Source organism: Mobula hypostoma, chromosome 25 (genome assembly GCF_963921235.1).
Source record: "Mobula hypostoma chromosome 25, sMobHyp1.1, whole genome shotgun sequence".
Taxonomy (NCBI): Eukaryota; Metazoa; Chordata; class Chondrichthyes; order Myliobatiformes; family Myliobatidae; genus Mobula; species Mobula hypostoma.
The window spans coordinates 43,712,796-43,739,767 of NC_086121.1; the positions used below are offsets into that span (position 1 = coordinate 43,712,796).

The 26,972-nt window shown below is 40.5% G+C and overlaps 1 protein-coding gene across 1 annotated transcript in view; it reads left to right on the forward strand.

Moving 5' to 3' along the window:
• The window catches only part of LOC134337688 (mucin-2-like), a 221,663-nt gene that overhangs the window by 175,346 nt on the left and 19,345 nt on the right, over positions 1–26,972 (forward strand). The window contains exons 21-30 of the mRNA XM_063032880.1: positions 7,733–7,910; positions 8,019–8,116; positions 9,278–9,301; positions 9,998–10,021; positions 10,647–10,670; positions 19,872–20,049; positions 20,158–20,255; positions 21,417–21,440; positions 22,137–22,160; positions 22,786–22,809. Of these exons, the coding sequence (XP_062888950.1) occupies positions 7,733–7,910; positions 8,019–8,116; positions 9,278–9,301; positions 9,998–10,021; positions 10,647–10,670; positions 19,872–20,049; positions 20,158–20,255; positions 21,417–21,440; positions 22,137–22,160; positions 22,786–22,809 (696 nt within the window). The remainder of the gene's footprint in view (positions 1–7,732; positions 7,911–8,018; positions 8,117–9,277; positions 9,302–9,997; positions 10,022–10,646; positions 10,671–19,871; positions 20,050–20,157; positions 20,256–21,416; positions 21,441–22,136; positions 22,161–22,785; positions 22,810–26,972) is intronic.

Here is a 26,972-nt window from a genome sequence, read left to right on the forward strand (position 1 = left end):
TTAAGAAAAATGGGGAGATTTTGACAAAGATGAAGGGAAACCATTTTAATTGAATTTATACCACCAATCCCAGACAGAGGTAGGGTTTTCCAACTTCCTATGATCTGTTAAGTTTTGAGATAAACTCCGCGAAGTTTAATTTAAATATTAGTTTAGGATCTTTAGGTATTGCCAAGCCAAGATAAGTAAAGTGATCTTTAACTACTTTAAACAGGACACTTTCCAAAAAACCTGGCGTGTAGACGTCGGAAAGGGGCACAAAGTCACTTTTTGTCCAATTGATTGAGTATCCCGATAGTCTGCCAAAAGAAGTGATTAAATCTAGAAGGGGGACTGACTTTTCTGAGTTTTGTAAGTAGAGTATCATATTGTCGGCATACAAACTAGTAAGTGTTTCAATACCTCCCACTTTCAAACCCACAATATTTGGGCGACTTCTTGTTTTTTGGGTGAGGGGCTCTACCGCGACGGCAAAAAGGGCCGGCGAGAGAAGGTAACCCTGCTGAACTGACGGTGTAGGGGAAACGTAGTTAATTGTCGCCATTGGCTATGATAGAACACATTGGGCTGTTTTACCCAGGATATAAATGACTCGCCAAACCTAAATCTTTCTTTCTTTTTCAAAATTTTTATTAATTTTCAAATTCATAAACATAGCAACAATACTAATACAAAGAGATTGGGGTTATATTATTTGTAATTGACATATGCAAGTAAAAACTACAGATAATACAAGTATATTAGGCCTCCCAAACTCTTAATATAATTAAACATGATAAAAAGAAAAATTTAAAAAATCAAGAAAAAAAAACATCAAAATAAATAAAACCTGTGATTCTTATAATTCCAGATATAAGGAGTCCAACTCTTTAAAGAAGGCTGATTTAAGAAAAATGGGGAGATTTTGACAAAGATGAAGGGAAACCATTTTAATTGAATTTATACCACCAATCCCAGACAGAGGTAGGGTTTTCCAACTTCCTATGATCTGTTAAGTTTTGAGATAAACTCCGCGAAGTTTAATTTAAATATTAGTTTAGGATCTTTAGGTATTGCCAAGCCAAGATAAGTAAAGTGATCTTTAACTACTTTAAACAGGACACTTTCCAAAAAACCTGGCGTGTAGACGTCGGAAAGGGGCACAAAGTCACTTTTTGTCCAATTGATTGAGTATCCCGATAGTCTGCCAAAAGAAGTGATTAAATCTAGAAGGGGGACTGACTTTTCTGAGTTTTGTAAGTAGAGTATCATATTGTCGGCATACAAACTAGTAAGTGTTTCAATACCTCCCACTTTCAAACCCACAATATTTGGGCGACTTCTTGTTTTTTGGGTGAGGGGCTCTACCGCGACGGCAAAAAGGGCCGGCGAGAGAAGGTAACCCTGCTGAACTGACGGTGTAGGGGAAACGTAGTTAATTGTCGCCATTGGCTATGATAGAACACATTGGGCTGTTTTACCCAGGATATAAATGACTCGCCAAACCTAAATCTTTCTTTCTTTTTCAAAATTTTTATTAATTTTCAAATTCATAAACATAGCAACAATACTAATACAAAGAGATTGGGGTTATATTATTTGTAATTGACATATGCAAGTAAAAACTACAGATAATACAAGTATATTAGGCCTCCCAAACTCTTAATATAATTAAACATGATAAAAAGAAAAATTTAAAAAATCAAGAAAAAAAAACATCAAAATAAATAAAACCAAACTGAACTAAACCAACACCTGAACTAAACAAAACTAAACAAAGCTGGGCTATTATATTACATCGAATACAATCATTAATGTCGTTAACTCCGCTCCCCTGTCCATATATTTTAGGTTAATAAAAAGGATTCGGAAAAGGTCAAGCTACATCATATGAAAGTGTTGAATAAATGGCCTCCAAGTCTCTTCAAATTTAACCGAAGGATCAAAAGTGACACTTCTGATTTTTTCCAAATTTAAACAAGATATAGTTTGGGAAAACCATTGAAATGTGGTAGGGGGATTGATCTCTTTACAATTCAATAAAATGGATCTTCTGGCCATTTGTCACAAACAGGACTTACATGAGAGTAAAAACGAGCTAGTTTATCTTTAGGCATGTGGGCCCTATGCACTACCTTAAATTGTATCAACCTATGTTTAGCACATATAAACCCAAATCTGTACAGTGTCTCAAACATGTAAGGTCACTCAATTTGGTCAAAAGCTTTCTGTGCATCAAGGGATAGATTGCTGCCCCACCAGCTTTCCCATGATCAGCATATATAGTATTAAGGAGGCATCTGACATTGGAAAAGAGAACCTGCCCGGGGTGAATCCGGTCTGATCAGGATGAATGATAGGTGACAAATGCTTATTTAGCCGGTTAGCCAGCATTTTAGTGATTACCTTTCTATCGAAGTTCTGGAGTGCAATGGGCCTATAGCTGGCCAGGTCTGTTTCCTCTTTACCTTTCTTCAGAATGAGGGAAATGATAGCCTTGTACAATGTTTTAGGCAAGGCTTTGTCTCTCTTAGAGCAAGATATCTATCTGAGGAGAGATGGGGCGAGGATATCACAAAATTCCTTATAAAATTCACAGCCAAATCCATCCGGCCCAGCTGCCTTGCCGGACAGAAATGACTTAAAGGCAGAGGTTATTTCTTCCAATGTGAAGTCAGAATTAAGTCCTTCCTAGCAGCATCACTATGTTTCGGCATTACAAGAGAGTCAAAGAAGTCATTCACATCAGATTGAGTGGCATCACATTTAGAAGTGTAGAGTTCACTGTAAAATTCTTTAAAACATTCATTTACCTCCTTGGGGTTGGTTAACAGGGTACCTGCCCTTGATCTAATGCAGTGGATTGGATTGACCTTGAGGCTTGGGGACCCCTAAGCTGCCGCACCAGGAGCCCCCCAGGCTTGTTCCCCATTTCAAAATGCTTTTGTCTTAATTTTAAGAGGAGGTTATTTATTTGACTACCCAAGATACAATTGTACTCATATTTAAGCTTCATTATTTTATTATAATCTTCTGAGGATTTCGAAGCCTGGTATGTCGCTTCGAGGGTTGGAAGCGTACTCGCAACCTCTAATAATCGCCCTTCTCTCTCCCTCTTAGCAGCGGATTCATATGAAATTATATACCCACGAATTACAACTTTTAATGTCTCCCAGAGTGTGGAATCTGACACCTTGCCATTACCGTTAATTTCTATGAAATCTGGTGATGATGTTTTCTATAGATCTCTTATCAGTGAGAGGGGAAGGGTTAAAACGCCAGGAATAGATTCGTTTCGGAAGGGAGAGATTTAGGGACATTGTCAAGGGGCTATGGTCAGAGATTAATATATTATGATATTTTGTATTAGTAACACGAGAAATTAAATCAGAGTCAACCAAAAATAGTTTATTCTACTGTAAGATTTGTGAACATGAGAATAATATGAATAGTCCTTGTCGATGGGATGTTGAGCATGCCAGATATCTACTAATAGAGCTCGGACATCACCAGTTTATAAGTCAAATGAATAGAAACATAAAGAAACAGCAAATTTATTACATATCTGAGCTCGGACTTTGATCCTCAAGAAATTGATGTGCTTCGTCCATGGATTTAAACCATTTACGCAATTTATCAGGCAGGACAACCCTTAGGTAAGCTGGAAATAGCAGAGCTGGTTGGAAATTTCTTTGATATAATTCGGACATCACCGCTTTAAAAAGCAATCTTTCTTGCATTACCTCAGGACTGTAGTCTTCAACCAGATTAATCTATGACATACCTTTATAAGCAAATGAATAGAAACATAAAGAAACAGCAAATTTATTACATATCTAGCTGGACTTTGATCCTCAAGAAATTGATGTGCTTCGTCCATGGATTTAAACCATTTACGCAATTTATCAGGCAGGACAACCCTTAGGTAAGCTGGAAATAGCAGAGCTGGTTGGAAATTTCTTTGATATAATTCGGACATCACCGCTTTAAAAAGCAATCTTTCTTGCATTACCTCAGGACTGTAGTCTTCAACCAGATGAAACCTGAGATCTGCATGCACAATAACCCCTTTTCGATAAGCAATTCGAATCAAATGCTCCTTAGTATGCACATAATGAAATCGGGGTATCCCAGGTTGGGGTTTCAACTCCTTAGGGGGTTTAACTCTTAAAGACCGGTGAGTGTGATTGAGTATAGGGGGAGAAGGAAAAATATCGGAACCCAACACCTCCATTAAAAATTGAGAAAAACAATTTAGTAAGGTGACCGCTCTCAACGTCTTCACTAAGTCCTACTATTCGCAAATTCTGTCTCTGACTACGACTCTCCAAGTCAATAGTCTTAACTATATACTGTTCCGGAGTTTGAGTGGTTGAAGTTAATTTCTTTTCCAATAGATCGAGCCTGTGATCTCTCTGTCTCCCAGCTTCAACGAGTTTGGAAATTTGTTGTTGTTGTTTTTCGCTCTCCAACTTAAGTACTGCCAATCTACCAATGATCTCCTTTAACAATACTTCCAAAATAGCAAATCTTTTATTGAATTTATCATCCAAGAGCTTCAAGATAGCCTTCAAAGTAAGTTGAGACTGTTTAGGCTGTTCAAAAACACCTTCTTTCTTTCCATTTCCATTACCGGCATCCTTACCTTCAGCTAATACATTTTTTCCTCTGGTAGTCACTTCCATCAATTAAAAATCAAAATTCAAACATTTAGAAGTGTTATAAACACTTTGATATAGGTAGTAAAAGGATGGTAAAAGATTGAAAAATGAACGGAGCAAAGCCAAAATGCGACCTACTCCATCCAGCGCCCCAAGAGAGATCAGCTCCTTAGGATTTCCCTGCTGTCTCAGTCTGTTGGGGTTCCCCAGTCTCTCAGGATTCCCCGGTCTCTCAGTCTGTTGGGGTTCCCATGCCTCTCTCTCGTTCCCCAGGTCTCTCGAGTTTTTAGATCTTCCTGGGACACCAGGTGCCAGCTGTAAAGAAGGGGGTCCTGTAGTGACTTCAGACCTGTGCAAGGCATCAGAGAGCTTTTGGGCTCTGGGGTTTTTAGATCACCTGAATTGGTTAATTGTTGCTTAAAAGTTATTAATGGTTTTAGTTTCTTGTGTTTTTCTCGAGCGACTCGCTCTTTGTAATGCAGTTTCTGGTGCTTTCTGTTTAAGTTTATTTTGATAAATTCAGATTCTGTGTTCATTTTATTCTTGAAGCAGATGCTGTATTACCTCCAATCGGAGGGTCCTTGTTTTGAGAATGATTTGTCTCACGGTGTCACTTGGTTGAGCTACCTCTGTCTAAGCTCTTGTTTTTTCTTTCTCTACATGGAAGTCTTTGGCTCTGATATTGGCAGTGCACACCATGGTACTTATCTACCAGCATCACTGAAGGACATCTTGGACAAGTCCCTTTTCAGGACTTCCAATGGACGTGGTCTGTACGCCTCAGGGCTGACTTTTCTTTATAGCTGAATTGCAGTGCACACCATGGTACTTATCTACCAGCATCACTGAAGGACATCTTGGACAAGTCCCTCTTTCAGGACTTCCAATGGACGTGGGTCTGTAGCGCCTCAGGGGCTGTGCCTAGAGATGAGGGCCCAGTCACAACCACAGATTCAGCAGCACATCAGATTGGGCAATTGCGCTTGTAAAGATGCACGTGTCAGCTAATCATGATTTCATTGTGATAGTATTTAACTCCATTCATTCCGTCGTAGTATTTGTCAAGACTTGGACACAGCTACGCCTTGTTATCTACATTCCGCTTTGCCCGAGAAATTGGACTGTTGAGTTAACTGACTCTGGAGACTAGCGATATTTGTTTTATTCTTAGTTGTTCTTTTCAGCCGTAGCGTAGGTTTCATTTTCCATTCGAGAGTTTTTGTCAATGGTCCTGTTTTGGCCTAGCGTTTACTGTTTTCTTTTCCCTTTAACATTGGTCGCATTAAAGTCTGTGAAGTATCGACTTGCTTCAGTGTCTCTCACTCCGCACTTGGGCCATATCCGAACCAGATGACATATTCCACCAGACACCAGGAACTTACCCACTTCAGTGCTCTTTAAGAGATCCAACATCTCACCTCACTTACATCAAAATGCCCTAGCATGTTACTATATTTGGCAATGAACTCCCTATCCTGCAAGTCATTCTTTTTCGTCACTACTCATTAAGGAACTCACCCACATCCTCCACATCCAGCTGAATGTTTCCCCTCTATTGTTGAGGGGTTCAACCTTCTCCCCACTTACCCTCTTCCTCCTGATGTATGTATAGAATGCCTGAGGACTCTCTTTATTCCCCTTTGCCAATGATTTTTCATGGCCCCCTCTGGGTTTTCTAATTTTTTTTGAGTTTGTTTCTGGCTTACTTGTAATCCTTAAGGGTTGTGTTTGATCTTATCTTCCTGAGCTTTTACTTCTTATCTAAATTCACCACCTCTCTCAGTATCCAAAGTTCTCTTCCATTACCATCTTTGTCCCTTCTTCTGACAGGAACATAATGTACCTGTTTTGTACTGTGGGAAGTCGGTCTTTAAACACACTCCACAGGTTGGATATGGACATACACAAAAATGCTGTTCCTAATTCACTGTCCACAGTTCCTGCCTAATGCTCTCTGAATTTGCCCTGCTTGTCGCGGAGAGAACGGGTGAACCCAAACGCAGGACACTGACACAGAGGTAGCGTAATCAGAAGTGTGTTTATTAATAGTTGCAGGGAAGGCCGGGGAGCGGGGGTTAGATAGAGGAAAGCGGAGGAGTGAGCGAGGCTGGTCCGTGGATCAAAACCGGGTCGCTACAGTGAGAACACGGCAATTAACCACTAAGCCAGCGGAGAATGTAGACGGACGGCAAGATGAGGCACAGCAGGGATGCAGACAAGGGGATGAGCGTGGCTGGGGGAGAGCTGCGGGCGACATGCCATGCTCCTGTTAACTGAGACTGGGTTAACACAGGCAAACAGCGCGGGAACAGAACTTAGAACACACAATTCTAAGCAGTCGAGAGACACGGTTAACACCGGCAAACAGCGCGGATGAACGGAAGAGCAGGAGGCAGGCAAAACTTTTCTTGACACAGGGCACTGCTGGAGCTGAACGGCAAACAGGAGACAGGCAGCAGGCAACACTTATCTTGACACGGAGCGTTAAATGGAAAGACCAACGGCAGGCAATACTTATCACACTGGCTGAAGCAACAATCTGGCAACGAGTGGATGCAAAGCCAGGGATTTTATGCTGCAGGTTTAGATGAGAATCACGTGCCACAATCCAGGAGCCCAGGAGAACATGGGAAAAGAGAATAAGGAGAATAAGAGGAATTAACAGTTGGGACCGTGACACTGCTCTTATTTAATACTCTCCCATAGGTTTCAGACTTAAGCTTAACGATAGCTATCTTAAAAATTAACTGTTTGTAGTCACTTTTCCCTGACTGCTCAGCCACTGAACATTCGGTCAAATGGCCAGGCTCATTCAACAGCAGATCCAGTACAGTACCTGTCTTGTTGGAAGGGGTCAGGACCTGCTCTGGGAGCTGAGTGGAAACAGTCCCATCAGTCACTATGGGACAGGAAGAGTAAAGGAAAGTGACCAGTACATCATTTATCATTGACACATTGCGGTCTCATCTGCAAGTTGATATGATACATTTTGATGCAGAATGTATGCTATGCTCGACAATGTCAGCAGATAAGTTCCACCAAAATGTGTTCACTATTAATGTAAAGTTTTAACGTTTTTTTCTCATCTTCAGCAAAAATATGCAAAACTGAATGGTTTAACATTGATGACCCATCAGGAGAGGGAGATTATGAAGTTTTTAACCATCTGTATATTCAATTTCCCAACCGCATCTGCCTTTATCCAATCGCCTGTGAGGTGGAGACAACATCAGGGGTTCCAGCCTCACAGACTGGAGAGAACATTGAACCGTACGTAACAAAGCTGCTCATATTGTTTCACAAATATTACTTCATTCCAAAAAGCATTGAGAGCTTCTTCAATGACTCCATTACATGTTCCTTCTCTGTGGTGAACAGGTGTAATGTTGCTCGTGGATTCTTCTGTAGGAACGACGATCAAAGTGATCAGATGTGCCAAGACTACAGAATACGATTCACCTGCCCTCAATCACATTGTAAGTATGGGTAAATGCAAGTTATAGAGAGCTCAGAACATAAGTTTTAGAAAAAAATGTGGACCTCTAGCTGATTTAATGTGGTCTGAGCTGATCAATCCCTCTGCCACCCTCTTACTATAGCTATCTATGCTCACTTCCATGTAACCATGTAAAGAGAATCTTTCAAGAGAAAAGACCTCCTTTATTACCTGCTCCAATGCCAAAGACAGCTGATCCATTTGGAGACCCGAACCGCCCACAACTTATTTCCCATGTGCATTACACATGCCACTGACAGCTTTGTGGATACCATTTCACACCTATTGAAGGCAAAGGAGTGCAGATTGTACTTGTCACAGATAATGGCTGATGAGGCACATTGAAGTATTGATGGAGAGATGACGTGTGAATAAAGGAGGAGATATTGTTAGAAGGAGATATAGCAAACATGGACAAGAATTTGGATGACAATGACAATTCTGATTCTGATAATCCGCTGGTAATACGGAAAGCTGGAGCTTTATTGAGGACAGGGTGGATGACGGCATTTGCGAAGGGGTCAGGACCAGTTCTGGAGCTGAGGGGAAACAGATCTTCACATCAGCCATCATGGAACACGAGGGGTAAAGGGAAGTGAGCAGCACATCAGTGATTCTGTAACACATTGGGATCTCATGTGCAAGTTGATGTCATGCATTCTGATACAAAATATTGTTGCATGTCTACTGTGCTCAACTTAGACAGCAGATGAGTACCTCCAGAATGTGTATTCATTATTAATGTAATTCTTATTTCCCATAATCAGTCAGTAGCTGAAAAACATGAATGGGCCAATGGTGATCATAGATTTCAGAACATAAGCCTTGGAAGAAGAAGGGTTGAACAGTCAGCTGATTTAATGTGTTCAGAACCGAACATTCACTCTCCCGCCCTCTTACCATAGCTGTCCAGGCCAAATCCATATTGTCCAAAAATTTGAGTAACCCCAGTCTTGGAAACACATTATTTTACCATCATTTGGAACTAACAGTGCCTTACTCCAGTTTTGTGGTGCCTCAAATGACTGATGATGCCCATATGAAGAGAAGACTTCGTTTCAGCCGGGTGATGATTGATGTATCTAAACTGTCACCACTTTTCAAATTTTAATTAACTGAATTGCTCTGTTTCTGCTTTTAGGTCCCACACCTGCAACAACTACAGGTGAGAATATTCTTCCTATTCTAATGGGATAAACTTTGACTACAGTACAAAAGCTCCATCAAGCAACATCATGTCTGGTTTGAAGGGCTGCTTGAGAGTAATAAACTTGCAACACAGTTACAATGCAACGACGATATTTTCATGAGACATTTCCTTCTGAAGCAATTAGATGCATTGAAATCATCTCATTTAATTTGTCCTTCATTATCTACATTAGTCTGGCAGAGGAATCACAATTGTCTAGTGACATCTCATGCTGTTGCCTTCACCTATCGCCAGGTCCAAGTGGTCAACTGAGATTTGACTGCTGCTTGATACGAACGTCACTGGACCTATGTGCTACCAGGTGCAACGTGCGTTATGTAGACATAGCTACAGAAGTCCCTGAGAGAGGGACAGATAACAATTAATATGTGAAGACAGTATAATTCCAGTGAGGTACGTTAGTTCAGGGCACCAAGACTTACCACTCTCAAAATTGTATTCGGAAGGAATTGGACAGATGAACTGCTCAATGTCATCCATCAATATAAATAGCACTGAGAGGAGACATGTTGAGTCAACATGAAAATAAAAGTTTTACGGTTTTAGATGTTATCAATGGTCTTTCATGAACGGTCGGTGATGATTGACATATATAAACAGATAATAATTTCCAAATTATAATTAACTGAACTTTTTTCTTTTTGCTTTAAGGTAATGCATCTACTACGTCTCCAGGTGAGTATATTCTTCCTATTCTAAAAGCGTAACTGTGACTGCAGTAAAAAGGCTCTGTCAAGCCTCATTGTTTGTATTTCAAGATCTCCTTGATGACAATTAATGTGAAACACAGCTCCATCTTTTCCTCCTGCAATAATTGGATGCATTTAGATCATCAACCAGTCCGTAATTTTCTGGGTCAGTACAGAGCAGGAATTTCATGAGTCAAGTGGGCTCCGATGCCATTTAATCCCCCTTTCGCCAGTTCCAAGTGGTTAACTTTCTCTGACTGCTGTTTGAAAGCAACGTCTGGTGAGCTATGTGCATCCTTGTAGAACACTCTTTATGCAGACATATTTACAAAATTCCCCGTGGGTGGGACGGGATAGAGTGAGGTCGCAAATTCATTTATCTCCAAAGTGTTCATGTGGTCCAGGAATCCAGTCACCCCAACCTTAAGCAAGCCTTATTTGACTGTGCTTTTGCAGCAGGAATGTTTAAACTTCTCTCCCGATTAGTGACCCGAGGTAAATGCTGAACCTGCCGTGTGATGTGAGGACTACACAATGTAAAAGCTGACCTTTAATAACTGTTAATGGTTTTCAAATTATAATTAAATAAATTGTTTTTTTTCTGCTTTCAGGTGCTGGTTCTACTGCAACTCCTAGTGAGTATATCTTTCAAATCTTAAATATTGCAAATTTTAACTGCATTTCAAAGCTCTATCAGACGACATTGTGTCTAGCTTGAAGAGTTTTTTGACTTTAATAATCTTGAAACAGAGAGTGGGTCTTCTTAGCAAACAATAATTGCTGCGTATATTTGCCAGTCTTTGAGAACTCCCAGGTTTCATTCAGAAGTGATATATTTAGGTCATTGCTGTACTAGGGGAAGTTAGGGAACTGTGTCTTGCCTTGTGAATGGAGTTTTCAATGAACAAATTTTTTGTGGACAGTGGTTGCAAATCGATCAGATTTAGCATTGTTTTGGTATCGATCAGTTTCAGGTGAAGACTGAAATCATGAGCGAGTGAAACAAAGGGGAAAAGCTAGGCACAGTAGCACAAGGAAACAGCTGAGGAGGGAAGATATGGAGAATCTGTTGCTGGGTTTATCCACATCCGACATGTACAAGTCACTTGAAGGCAAACTGGTCAGAACTCAGGAACAAAATTTTCCTGTGAGGAACAAAGAAAACTATGCAAAATTTTCATATCATTGGGACACAGGAGTTCCAAATTCAGTAGAAAGCAAAACAAAAGTATACGTTCTTTTATGGGACAATTGTGATACTGATGACAAGCTGATAATAATGAAAGCTGGAGGTTGATTGAGGAGAGGGTGTACGAAGCACGTGTGAAGGGGTCAGGATCAGTTCTGGAGTTGAGGAGATATTGTTCTTGTCAGTAGCCACCATTGGACAAGATGGGTTCGGGAAACTGAACAGCACATCAGAGATTGTGTCACACATTGCGCTCTCATATGCAGGTTGGTGTAATGCATTCTGATACCAAATATATTTCTACATTTATAAAGACAGCAGATGAGTTCTATCAGGAACTGCATTTACTATTAATGTAATTCTTATTATCCATCTTCAGTCAGTAGCTGCAATACTGAACAGGGCAATGGTGATTATTGGTTTCAGAACATGTCGGAAGAGAAAAGCTGGACAGTCAGCTGATTTAATGTCTTCAGAGGTGATCATTCACTCTGCAAACTTCTTCCTTTAGGTATCAATGCTCACTTCTGAATTTTCCAAAATTCTTGTAACCGCTGTCTTGAATACTTCTTTCCGTACAATTCTTTGGGATTGAGAATGCCTTACACACACTCCTGTTTTGCCGTGGGTGACAATTGAAGCCCTTGTGGAGAGAGAAGACGCTCCCACATTTTGGCTGGGTGATGATTGACATATATAAACAGATAATAATTTTCTTTTTTTTAAAATACTTTACTTTCAAATTTTTCAAGAACAATAAAATCAACAAGAACATATAAGCTCAGACATGTGTAAAAAGAAAATAATAAAAGAAAGGGAATAAAAAGGGCATGACATTAGAGGGATGTCTGTTGTACCAAGTGCTCAAAAGTGCTAAAGATTAATTCTCGAATGAGGCCCGTGAGAGATTAGCTGGTGGAAAATTGTTTATCTGCCCTGGCCTCGTCTAGGTAGGCAAGAAATGGATCCCAGATAGCTGAAAAATTTGTAATTGAATTGGTTCTCAAGAACCTGAGTCTCTCCATCTGTATGACTGAGGTCATGTCTGCCATCCATCTCCGAAAGGAAGGGGGAAAGGGTGATTTCCATTCCCTCAAGCTAAGTCTTTTAGCAACTGTTGTTCCCAGCATCAGAGACTGTTGTATGGCTGTAGGGAAGCATAGAGTGGATTGCGAACAGCCAAAGTTGACAAGACCAGCTTCCAAGGAGAAGGATCTTTTATAGGCTTCTTAGTACCAGTCAAATATTTTGGACCAGAATCCAGTCAGTGAAGGGCAAAACCAAAAAGTGTGTGACATCTATCACACATTGGCGAGACAAAAACTAAATCCTGTGCAACCTGAGATTAGAATAGTGAAGACAGTTGACAACTTTGAACTGGATCAGTTGGTGTCTGCTATTAACAGAGCAAGCCTGTATCATAGACAAACTCTTGTACCAGGCAGCTTCAGATAGTTCAATGCCCAATTCCTCTCTCCCAGGCCTCCCTGATCTTCACAGTAGAGGCTATAGTACAACCATCAAACAAAGGTACAAACTTAGGAACGAGATGCCTGGAGTCAGGAGAGTTCTTTAAGATATCAAAAAATATATGCTTCCCTGGAAGGATTTCAAAATTACAAATCTTGGATTGGTCTAATTTGTAAGCCACGAAAAAAGTGCAAATGAGGCAGCTCAAATTTCTCTTCCAGCAAACTAAAAGTTGCAAACCGTCCCTCTATGTACAGGTCTTCGATAGAAACTGGACCCTTCTCCCTCCAAGCATGGTAGGTTTTGTCTGATCATGAGGGTAGAAAGGTGTGATTGAAACCGATCGGTCTTTGTACAGAGGTCTCTGGTAGATTCAGAACGCTCCTAATCTGATTTAGAATTCTGATGGAGTTCTTCAAAGCGAAACTTAGACTTTTTGAAGTCCCAGGCTTTTCTAACTTAGAGAACAGCATGGCTGGCAAGGAGGAGTTGACAACAGAGTTAGACTCCATACATAGCCACAAGGGGGCCCCAGGGGCTAAGTTATCCAGAGCCCCTGTTGCCAGAACATTAGAGCCCTAACATTGACAGCCCAGTGCTAGTGTCTGAGTACAGGTAATCCCAGCCCTCCTTCAGACTTGGGCTTTTGCAAATGAATTTTCAAAATCCTGTGATTCTTATAATTCCAGATATAAGGAGTCCAACTCTTTAAAGAAGGCTGATTTAAGAAAAATGGGGAGATTTTGACAAAGATGAAGGGAAACCATTTTAATTGAATTTATACCACCAATCCCAGACAGAGGTAGGGTTTTCCAACTTCCTATGATCTGTTAAGTTTTGAGATAAACTCCGCGAAGTTTAATTTAAATATTAGTTTAGGATCTTTAGGTATTGCCAAGCCAAGATAAGTAAAGTGATCTTTAACTACTTTAAACAGGACACTTTCCAAAAAACCTGGCGTGTAGACGTCGGAAAGGGGCACAAAGTCACTTTTTGTCCAATTGATTGAGTATCCCGATAGTCTGCCAAAAGAAGTGATTAAATCTAGAAGGGGGACTGACTTTTCTGAGTTTTGTAAGTAGAGTATCATATTGTCGGCATACAAACTAGTAAGTGTTTCAATACCTCCCACTTTCAAACCCACAATATTTGGGCGACTTCTTGTTTTTTGGGTGAGGGGCTCTACCGCGACGGCAAAAAGGGCCGGCGAGAGAAGGTAACCCTGCTGAACTGACGGTGTAGGGGAAACGTAGTTAATTGTCGCCATTGGCTATGATAGAACACATTGGGCTGTTTTACCCAGGATATAAATGACTCGCCAAACCTAAATCTTTCTTTCTTTTTCAAAATTTTTATTAATTTTCAAATTCATAAACATAGCAACAATACTAATACAAAGAGATTGGGGTTATATTATTTGTAATTGACATATGCAAGTAAAAACTACAGATAATACAAGTATATTAGGCCTCCCAAACTCTTAATATAATTAAACATGATAAAAAGAAAAATTTAAAAAATCAAGAAAAAAAAACATCAAAATAAATAAAACCAAACTGAACTAAACCAACACCTGAACTAAACAAAACTAAACAAAGCTGGGCTATTATATTACATCGAATACAATCATTAATGTCGTTAACTCCGCTCCCCTGTCCATATATTTTAGGTTAATAAAAAGGATTCGGAAAAGGTCAAGCTACATCATATGAAAGTGTTGAATAAATGGCCTCCAAGTCTCTTCAAATTTAACCGAAGGATCAAAAGTGACACTTCTGATTTTTTCCAAATTTAAACAAGATATAGTTTGGGAAAACCATTGAAATGTGGTAGGGGGATTGATCTCTTTACAATTCAATAAAATGGATCTTCTGGCCATTTGTCACAAACAGGACTTACATGAGAGTAAAAACGAGCTAGTTTATCTTTAGGCATGTGGGCCCTATGCACTACCTTAAATTGTATCAACCTATGTTTAGCACATATAAACCCAAATCTGTACAGTGTCTCAAACATGTAAGGTCACTCAATTTGGTCAAAAGCTTTCTGTGCATCAAGGGATAGATTGCTGCCCCACCAGCTTTCCCATGATCAGCATATATAGTATTAAGGAGGCATCTGACATTGGAAAAGAGAACCTGCCCGGGGTGAATCCGGTCTGATCAGGATGAATGATAGGTGACAAATGCTTATTTAGCCGGTTAGCCAGCATTTTAGTGATTACCTTTCTATCGAAGTTCTGGAGTGCAATGGGCCTATAGCTGGCCAGGTCTGTTTCCTCTTTACCTTTCTTCAGAATGAGGGAAATGATAGCCTTGTACAATGTTTTAGGCAAGGCTTTGTCTCTCTTAGAGCAAGATATCTATCTGAGGAGAGATGGGGCGAGGATATCACAAAATTCCTTATAAAATTCACAGCCAAATCCATCCGGCCCAGCTGCCTTGCCGGACAGAAATGACTTAAAGGCAGAGGTTATTTCTTCCAATGTGAAGTCAGAATTAAGTCCTTCCTAGCAGCATCACTATGTTTCGGCATTACAAGAGAGTCAAAGAAGTCATTCACATCAGATTGAGTGGCATCACATTTAGAAGTGTAGAGTTCACTGTAAAATTCTTTAAAACATTCATTTACCTCCTTGGGGTTGGTTAACAGGGTACCTGCCCTTGATCTAATGCAGTGGATTGGATTGACCTTGAGGCTTGGGGACCCCTAAGCTGCCGCACCAGGAGCCCCCCAGGCTTGTTCCCCATTTCAAAATGCTTTTGTCTTAATTTTAAGAGGAGGTTATTTATTTGACTACCCAAGATACAATTGTACTCATATTTAAGCTTCATTATTTTATTATAATCTTCTGAGGATTTCGAAGCCTGGTATGTCGCTTCGAGGGTTGGAAGCGTACTCGCAACCTCTAATAATCGCCCTTCTCTCTCCCTCTTAGCAGCGGATTCATATGAAATTATATACCCACGAATTACAACTTTTAATGTCTCCCAGAGTGTGGAATCTGACACCTTGCCATTACCGTTAATTTCTATGAAATCTGGTGATGATGTTTTCTATAGATCTCTTATCAGTGAGAGGGGAAGGGTTAAAACGCCAGGAATAGATTCGTTTCGGAAGGGAGAGATTTAGGGACATTGTCAAGGGGCTATGGTCAGAGATTAATATATTATGATATTTTGTATTAGTAACACGAGAAATTAAATCAGAGTCAACCAAAAATAGTTTATTCTACTGTAAGATTTGTGAACATGAGAATAATATGAATAGTCCTTGTCGATGGGATGTTGAGCATGCCAGATATCTACTAATAGAGCTCGGACATCACCAGTTTATAAGTCAAATGAATAGAAACATAAAGAAACAGCAAATTTATTACATATCTGAGCTCGGACTTTGATCCTCAAGAAATTGATGTGCTTCGTCCATGGATTTAAACCATTTACGCAATTTATCAGGCAGGACAACCCTTAGGTAAGCTGGAAATAGCAGAGCTGGTTGGAAATTTCTTTGATATAATTCGGACATCACCGCTTTAAAAAGCAATCTTTCTTGCATTACCTCAGGACTGTAGTCTTCAACCAGATGAAACCTGAGATCTGCATGCACAATAACCCCTTTTCGATAAGCAATTCGAATCAAATGCTCCTTAGTATGCACATAATGAAATCGGGGTATCCCAGGTTGGGGTTTCAACTCCTTAGGGGGTTTAACTCTTAAAGACCGGTGAGTGTGATTGAGTATAGGGGGAGAAGGAAAAATATCGGAACCCAACACCTCCATTAAAAATTGAGAAAAACAATTTAGTAAGGTGACCGCTCTCAACGTCTTCACTAAGTCCTACTATTCGCAAATTCTGTCTCTGACTACGACTCTCCAAGTCAATAGTCTTAACTATATACTGTTCCGGAGTTTGAGTGGTTGAAGTTAATTTCTTTTCCAATAGATCGAGCCTGTGATCTCTCTGTCTCCCAGCTTCAACGAGTTTGGAAATTTGTTGTTGTTGTTTTTCGCTCTCCAACTTAAGTACTGCCAATCTACCAATGATCTCCTTTAACAATACTTCCAAAATAGCAAATCTTTTATTGAATTTATCATCCAAGAGCTTCAAGATAGCCTTCAAAGTAAGTTGAGACTGTTTAGGCTGTTCAAAAACACCTTCTTTCTTTCCATTTCCATTACCGGCATCCTTACCTTCAGCTAATACATTTTTTCCTCTGGTAGTCACTTCCATCAATTAAAAATCAAAATTCAAACATTTAGAAGTGTTATAAACACTTTGATATAGGTAGTAAAAGGATGGTAAAAGATTGAAAAATGAACGGAGCAAAGCCAAAATGCGACCTACTCCATCCAGCGCCCCAAGAGAGATCAGCTCCTTAGGATTTCCCTGCTGTCTCAGTCTGTTGGGGTTCCCCAGTCTCTCAGGATTCCCCGGTCTCTCAGTCTGTTGGGGTTCCCATGCCTCTCTCTCGTTCCCCAGGTCTCTCGAGTTTTTAGATCTTCCTGGGACACCAGGTGCCAGCTGTAAAGAAGGGGGTCCTGTAGTGACTTCAGACCTGTGCAAGGCATCAGAGAGCTTTTGGGCTCTGGGGTTTTTAGATCACCTGAATTGGTTAATTGTTGCTTAAAAGTTATTAATGGTTTTAGTTTCTTGTGTTTTTCTCGAGCGACTCGCTCTTTGTAATGCAGTTTCTGGTGCTTTCTGTTTAAGTTTATTTTGATAAATTCAGATTCTGTGTTCATTTTATTCTTGAAGCAGATGCTGTATTACCTCCAATCGGAGGGTCCTTGTTTTGAGAATGATTTGTCTCACGGTGTCACTTGGTTGAGCTACCTCTGTCTAAGCTCTTGTTTTTTCTTTCTCTACATGGAAGTCTTTGGCTCTGATATTGGCAGTGCACACCATGGTACTTATCTACCAGCATCACTGAAGGACATCTTGGACAAGTCCCTCTTTCAGGACTTCCAATGGACGTGGGTCTGTAGCGCCTCAGGGGCTGTGCCTAGAGATGAGGGCCCAGTCACAACCACAGATTCAGCAGCACATCAGATTGGGCAATTGCGCTTGTAAAGATGCACGTGTCAGCTAATCATGATTTCATTGTGATAGTATTTAACTCCATTCATTCCGTCGTAGTATTTGTCAAGACTTGGACACAGCTACGCCTTGTTATCTACATTCCGCTTTGCCCGAGAAATTGGACTGTTGAGTTAACTGACTCTGGAGACTAGCGATATTTGTTTTATTCTTAGTTGTTCTTTTCAGCCGTAGCGTAGGTTTCATTTTCCATTCGAGAGTTTTTGTCAATGGTCCTGTTTTGGCCTAGCGTTTACTGTTTTCTTTTCCCTTTAACATTGGTCGCATTAAAGTCTGTGAAGTATCGACTTGCTTCAGTGTCTCTCACTCCGCACTTGGGCCATATCCGAACCAGATGACATATTCCACCAGACACCAGGAACTTACCCACTTCAGTGCTCTTTAAGAGATCCAACATCTCACCTCACTTAAATCAAAATGCCCTAGCATGTTACTATATTTGGCAATGAACTCCCTATCCTGCAAGTCATTCTTTTTCGTCACTACTCATTAAGGAACTCACCCACATCCTCCACATCCAGCTGAATGTTTCCCCTCTATTGTTGAGGGGTTCAACCTTCTCCCCACTTACCCTCTTCCTCCTGATGTATGTATAGAATGCCTGAGGACTCTCTTTATTCCCCTTTGCCAATGATTTTTCATGGCCCCCTCTGGGTTTTCTAATTTTTTTTGAGTTTGTTTCTGGCTTACTTGTAATCCTTAAGGGTTGTGCTTGATCTTATCTTCCTGAGCTTTTACTTCTTATCTAAATTCACCACCTCTCTCAGTATCCAAAGTTCTCTTCCATTACCATCTTTGTCCCTTCTTCTGACAGGAACATAATGTACCTGTTTTGTACTGTGGGAAGTCGGTCTTTAAACACACTCCACAGGTTGGATATGGACATACACAAAAATGCTGTTCCTAATTCACTGTCCACAGTTCCTGCCTAATGCTCTCTGAATTTGCCCTGCTTGTCGCGGAGAGAACGGGTGAACCCAAACGCAGGACACTGACACAGAGGTAGCGTAATCAGAAGTGTGTTTATTAATAGTTGCAGGGAAGGCCGGGGAGCGGGTGTTAGATAGAGGAAAGCGGAGGAGTGAGCGAGGCTGGTCCGTGGATCAAAACCGGGTCGCTACAGTGAGAACACGGCAATTAACCACTAAGCCAGCGGAGAATGTAGACGGACGGCGAGATGAGGCACAGCAGGGATGCAGACAAGGGGATGAGCGTGGCTGGGGGAGAGCTGCGGGCGACATGCCATGCTCCTGTTAACTGAGACTGGGTTAACACAGGCAAACAGCGCGGGAACAGAACTTAGAACACACAATTCTAAGCAGTCGAGAGACACGGTTAACACCGGCAAACAGCGCGGATGAACGGAAGAGCAGGAGGCAGGCAAAACTTTTCTTGACACAGGGCACTGCTGGAGCTGAACGGCAAACAGGAGACAGGCAGCAGGCAACACTTATCTTGACACGGAGCGTTAAATGGAAAGACCAACGGCAGGCGATACTTATCACACTGGCTGAAGCAACAATCTGGCAACGAGTGGATGCAAAGCCAGGGATTTTATGCTGCAGGTTTAGATGAGAATCACGTGCCACAATCCAGGAGCCCAGGAGAACATGGGAAAAGAGAATAAGGAGAATAAGAGGAATTAACAGTTGGGACCGTGACACTGCTCTTATTTAATACTCTCCCATAGGTTTCAGACTTAAGCTTAACGATAGCTATCTTAAAAATTAACTGTTTGTAGTCACTTTTCCCTGACTGCTCAGCCACTGAACATTCGGTCAAATGGCCAGGCTCATTCAACAGCAGATCCAGTACAGTACCTGTCTTGTTGGAAGGGGTCAGGACCTGCTCTGGGAGCTGAGTGGAAACAGTCCCATCAGTCACTATGGGACAGGAAGAGTAAAGGAAAGTGACCAGTACATCATTTATCATTGACACATTGCGGTCTCATCTGCAAGTTGATATGATACATTTTGATGCAGAATGTATGCTATGCTCGACAATGTCAGCAGATAAGTTCCACCAAAATGTGTTCACTATTAATGTAAAGTTTTAACGTTTTTTTCTCATCTTCAGCAAAAATATGCAAAACTGAATGGTTTAACATTGATGACCCATCAGGAGAGGGAGATTATGAAGTTTTTAACCATCTGTATATTCAATTTCCCAACCGCATCTGCCTTTATCCAATCGCCTGTGAGGTGGAGACAACATCAGGGGTTCCAGCCTCACAGACTGGAGAGAACATTGAACCGTACGTAACAAAGCTGCTCATATTGTTTCACAAATATTACTTCATTCCAAAAAGCATTGAGAGCTTCTTCAATGACTCCATTACATGTTCCTTCTCTGTGGTGAACAGGTGTAATGTTGCTCGTGGATTCTTCTGTAGGAACGACGATCAAAGTGATCAGATGTGCCAAGACTACAGAATACGATTCACCTGCCCTCAATCACATTGTAAGTATGGGTAAATGCAAGTTATAGAGAGCTCAGAACATAAGTTTTAGAAAAAAATGTGGACCTCTAGCTGATTTAATGTGGTCTGAGCTGATCAATCCCTCTGCCACCCTCTTACTATAGCTATCTATGCTCACTTCCATGTAACCATGTAAAGAGAATCTTTCAAGAGAAAAGACCTCCTTTATTACCTGCTCCAATGCCAAAGACAGCTGATCCATTTGGAGACCCGAACCGCCCACAACTTATTTCCCATGTGCATTACACATGCCACTGACAGCTTTGTGGATACCATTTCACACCTATTGAAGGCAAAGGAGTGCAGATTGTACTTGTCACAGATAATGGCTGATGAGGCACATTGAAGTATTGATGGAGAGATGACGTGTGAATAAAGGAGGAGATATTGTTAGAAGGAGATATAGCAAACATGGACAAGAATTTGGATGACAATGACAATTCTGATTCTGATAATCCGCTGGTAATACGGAAAGCTGGAGCTTTATTGAGGACAGGGTGGATGACGGCATTTGTGAAGGGGTCAGGACCAGTTATGGAGCTGAGGGGAAACAGATCTTCACATCAGCCATCATGGAACACGAGGGGTAAAGGGAAGTGAGCAGCACATCAGTGATTCCGTAACACATTGGGATCTCATGTGCAAGTTGATGTCATGCATTCTGATACAAAATATTGTTGCATGTCTACTGTGCTCAACTTAGACAGCAGATGAGTACCTCCAGAATGTGTATTCATTATTAATGTAATTCTTATTTCCCATAATCAGTCAGTAGCTGAAAAACATGAATGGGCCAATGGTGATCATAGATTTCAGAACATAAGCCTTGGAAGAAGAAGGGTTGAACAGTCAGCTGATTTAATGTGTTCAGAACCGAACATTCACTCTCCCGCCCTCTTACCATAGCTGTCCAGGCCAAATCCATATTGTCCAAAAATTTGAGTAACCCCAGTCTTGGAAACACATTATTTTACCATCATTTGGAACTAACAGTGCCTTACTCCAGTTTTGTGGTGCCTCAAATGACTGATGATGCCCATATGAAGAGAAGACTTCGTTTCAGCCGGGTGATGATTGATGTATCTAAACTGTCACCACTTTTCAAATTTTAATTAACTGAATTGCTCTGTTTCTGCTTTTAGGTCCCACACCTGCAACAACTACAGGTGAGAATATTCTTCCTATTCTAATGGGATAAACTTTGACTACAGTACAAAAGCTCCATCAAGCAACATCATGTCTGGTTTGAAGGGCTGCTTGAGAGTAATAAACTTGCAACACAGTTACAATGCAACGACGATATTTTCATGAGACATTTCCTTCTGAAGCAATTAGATGCATTGAAATCATCTCATTTAATTTGTCCTTCATTATCTACATTAGTCTGGCAGAGGAATCACAATTGTCTAGTGACATCTCATGCTGTTGCCTTCACCTATCGCCAGGTCCAAGTGGTCAACTGAGATTTGACTGCTGCTTGATACGAACGTCACTGGACCTATGTGCTACCAGGTGCAACGTGCGTTATGTAGACATAGCTACAGAAGTCCCTGAGAGAGGGACAGATAACAATTAATATGTGAAGACAGTATAATTCCAGTGAGGTACGTTAGTTCAGGGCACCAAGACTTACCACTCTCAAAATTGTATTCGGAAGGAATTGGACAGATGAACTGCTCAATGTCATCCATCAATATAAATAGCACTGAGAGGAGACATGTTGAGTCAACATGAAAATAAAAGTTTTACGGTTTTAGATGTTATCAATGGTCTTTCATGAACGGTCGGTGATGATTGACATATATAAACAGATAATAATTTCCAAATTATAATTAACTGAACTTTTTTCTTTTTGCTTTAAGGTAATGCATCTACTACGTCTCCAGGTGAGTATATTCTTCCTATTCTAAAAGCGTAACTGTGACTGCAGTAAAAAGGCTCTGTCAAGCCTCATTGTTTGTATTTCAAGATCTCCTTGATGACAATTAATGTGAAACACAGCTCCATCTTTTCCTCCTGCAATAATTGGATGCATTTAGATCATCAACCAGTCCGTAATTTTCTGGGTCAGTACAGAGCAGGAATTTCATGAGTCAAGTGGGCTCCGATGCCATTTAATCCCCCTTTCGCCAGTTCCAAGTGGTTAACTTTCTCTGACTGCTGTTTGAAAGCAACGTCTGGTGAGCTATGTGCATCCTTGTAGAACACTCTTTATGCAGACATATTTACAAAATTCCCCGTGGGTGGGACGGGATAGAGTGAGGTCGCAAATTCATTTATCTCCAAAGTGTTCATGTGGTCCAGGAATCCAGTCACCCCAACCTTAAGCAAGCCTTATTTGACTGTGCTTTTGCAGCAGGAATGTTTAAACTTCTCTCCCGATTAGTGACCCGAGGTAAATGCTGAACCTGCCGTGTGATGTGAGGACTACACAATGTAAAAGCTGACCTTTAATAACTGTTAATGGTTTTCAAATTATAATTAAATAAATTGTTTTTTTTCTGCTTTCAGGTGCTGGTTCTACTGCAACTCCTAGTGAGTATATCTTTCAAATCTTAAATATTGCAAATTTTAACTGCATTTCAAAGCTCTATCAGACGACATTGTGTCTAGCTTGAAGAGTTTTTTGACTTTAATAATCTTGAAACAGAGAGTGGGTCTTCTTAGCAAACAATAATTGCTGCGTATATTTGCCAGTCTTTGAGAACTCCCAGGTTTCATTCAGAAGTGATATATTTAGGTCATTGCTGTACTAGGGGAAGTTAGGGAACTGTGTCTTGCCTTGTGAATGGAGTTTTCAATGAACAAATTTTTTGTGGACAGTGGTTGCAAATCGATCAGATTTAGCATTGTTTTGGTATCGATCAGTTTCAGGTGAAGACTGAAATCATGAGCGAGTGAAACAAAGGGGAAAAGCTAGGCACAGTAGCACAAGGAAACAGCTGAGGAGGGAAGATATGGAGAATCTGTTGCTGGGTTTATCCACATCCGACATGTACAAGTCACTTGAAGGCAAACTGGTCAGAACTCAGGAACAAAATTTTCCTGTGAGGAACAAAGAAAACTATGCAAAATTTTCATATCATTGGGACACAGGAGTTCCAAATTCAGTAGAAAGCAAAACAAAAGTATACGTTCTTTTATGGGACAATTGTGATACTGATGACAAGCTGATAATAATGAAAGCTGGAGGTTGATTGAGGAGAGGGTGTACGAAGCACGTGTGAAGGGGTCAGGATCAGTTCTGGAGTTGAGGAGATATTGTTCTTGTCAGTAGCCACCATTGGACAAGATGGGTTCGGGAAACTGAACAGCACATCAGAGATTGTGTCACACATTGCGCTCTCATATGCAGGTTGGTGTAATGCATTCTGATACCAAATATATTTCTACATTTATAAAGACAGCAGATGAGTTCTATCAGGAACTGCATTTACTATTAATGTAATTCTTATTATCCATCTTCAGTCAGTAGCTGCAATACTGAACAGGGCAATGGTGATTATTGGTTTCAGAACATGTCGGAAGAGAAAAGCTGGACAGTCAGCTGATTTAATGTCTTCAGAGGTGATCATTCACTCTGCAAACTTCTTCCTTTAGGTATCAATGCTCACTTCTGAATTTTCCAAAATTCTTGTAACCGCTGTCTTGAATACTTCTTTCCGTACAATTCTTTGGGATTGAGAATGCCTTACACACACTCCTGTTTTGCCGTGGGTGACAATTGAAGCCCTTGTGGAGAGAGAAGACGCTCCCACATTTTGGCTGGGTGATGATTGACATATATAAACAGATAATAATTTTCTTTTTTTTAAAATACTTTACTTTCAAATTTTTCAAGAACAATAAAATCAACAAGAACATATAAGCTCAGACATGTGTAAAAAGAAAATAATAAAAGAAAGGGAATAAAAAGGGCATGACATTAGAGGGATGTCTGTTGTACCAAGTGCTCAAAAGTGCTAAAGATTAATTCTCGAATGAGGCCCGTGAGAGATTAGCTGGTGGAAAATTGTTTATCTGCCCTGGCCTCGTCTAGGTAGGCAAGAAATGGATCCCAGATAGCTGAAAAATTTGTAATTGAATTGGTTCTCAAGAACCTGAGTCTCTCCATCTGTATGACTGAGGTCATGTCTGCCATCCATCTCCGAAAGGAAGGGGGAAAGGGTGATTTCCATTCCCTCAAGCTAAGTCTTTTAGCAACTGTTGTTCCCAGCATCAGAGACTGTTGTATGGCTGTAGGGAAGCATAGAGTGGATTGCGAACAGCCAAAGTTGACAAGACCAGCTTCCAAGGAGAAGGATCTTTTATAGGCTTCTTAGTACCAGTCAAATATTTTGGACCAGAATCCAGTCAGTGAAGGGCAAAACCAAAAAGTGTGTGACATCTATCACACATTGGCGAGACAAAAACTAAATCCTGTGCAACCTGAGATTAGAATAGTGAAGACAGTTGACAACTTTGAACTGGATCAGTTGGTGTCTGCTATTAACAGAGCAAGCCTGTATCATAGACAAACTCTTGTACCAGGCAGCTTCAGATAGTTCAATGCCCAATTCCTCTCTCCCAGGCCTCCCTGATCTTCACAGTAGAGGCTATAGTACAACCATCAAACAAAGGTACAAACTTAGGAACGAGATGCCTGGAGTCAGGAGAGTTCTTTAAGATATCAAAAAATATATGCTTCCCTGGAAGGATTTCAAAATTACAAATCTTGGATTGGTCTAATTTGTAAGCCACGAAAAAAGTGCAAATGAGGCAGCTCAAATTTCTCTTCCAGCAAACTAAAAGTTGCAAACCGTCCCTCTATGTACAGGTCTTCGATAGAAACTGGACCCTTCTCCCTCCAAGCATGGTAGGTTTTGTCTGATCATGAGGGTAGAAAGGTGTGATTGAAACCGATCGGTCTTTGTACAGAGGTCTCTGGTAGATTCAGAACGCTCCTAATCTGATTTAGAATTCTGATGGAGTTCTTCAAAGCGAAACTTAGACTTTTTGAAGTCCCAGGCTTTTCTAACTTAGAGAACAGCATGGCTGGCAAGGAGGAGTTGACAACAGAGTTAGACTCCATACATAGCCACAAGGGGGCCCCAGGGGCTAAGTTATCCAGAGCCCCTGTTGCCAGAACATTAGAGCCCTAACATTGACAGCCCAGTGCTAGTGTCTGAGTACAGGTAATCCCAGCCCTCCTTCAGACTTGGGCTTTTGCAAATGAATTTTCAAAATCCTGTGATTCTTATAATTCCAGATATAAGGAGTCCAACTCTTTAAAGAAGGCTGATTTAAGAAAAATGGGGAGATTTTGACAAAGATGAAGGGAAACCATTTTAATTGAATTTATACCACCAATCCCAGACAGAGGTAGGGTTTTCCAACTTCCTATGATCTGTTAAGTTTTGAGATAAACTCCGCGAAGTTTAATTTAAATATTAGTTTAGGATCTTTAGGTATTGCCAAGCCAAGATAAGTAAAGTGATCTTTAACTACTTTAAACAGGACACTTTCCAAAAAACCTGGCGTGTAGACGTCGGAAAGGGGCACAAAGTCACTTTTTGTCCAATTGATTGAGTATCCCGATAGTCTGCCAAAAGAAGTGATTAAATCTAGAAGGGGGACTGACTTTTCTGAGTTTTGTAAGTAGAGTATCATATTGTCGGCATACAAACTAGTAAGTGTTTCAATACCTCCCACTTTCAAACCCACAATATTTGGGCGACTTCTTGTTTTTTGGGTGAGGGGCTCTACCGCGACGGCAAAAAGGGCCGGCGAGAGAAGGTAACCCTGCTGAACTGACGGTGTAGGGGAAACGTAGTTAATTGTCGCCATTGGCTATGATAGAACACATTGGGCTGTTTTACCCAGGATATAAATGACTCGCCAAACCTAAATCTTTCTTTCTTTTTCAAAATTTTTATTAATTTTCAAATTCATAAACATAGCAACAATACTAATACAAAGAGATTGGGGTTATATTATTTGTAATTGACATATGCAAGTAAAAACTACAGATAATACAAGTATATTAGGCCTCCCAAACTCTTAATATAATTAAACATGATAAAAAGAAAAATTTAAAAAATCAAGAAAAAAAAACATCAAAATAAATAAAACCAAACTGAACTAAACCAACACCTGAACTAAACAAAACTAAACAAAGCTGGGCTATTATATTACATCGAATACAATCATTAATGTCGTTAACTCCGCTCCCCTGTCCATATATTTTAGGTTAATAAAAAGGATTCGGAAAAGGTCAAGCTACATCATATGAAAGTGTTGAATAAATGGCCTCCAAGTCTCTTCAAATTTAACCGAAGGATCAAAAGTGACACTTCTGATTTTTTCCAAATTTAAACAAGATATAGTTTGGGAAAACCATTGAAATGTGGTAGGGGGATTGATCTCTTTACAATTCAATAAAATGGATCTTCTGGCCATTTGTCACAAACAGGACTTACATGAGAGTAAAAACGAGCTAGTTTATCTTTAGGCATGTGGGCCCTATGCACTACCTTAAATTGTATCAACCTATGTTTAGCACATATAAACCCAAATCTGTACAGTGTCTCAAACATGTAAGGTCACTCAATTTGGTCAAAAGCTTTCTGTGCATCAAGGGATAGATTGCTGCCCCACCAGCTTTCCCATGATCAGCATATATAGTATTAAGGAGGCATCTGACATTGGAAAAGAGAACC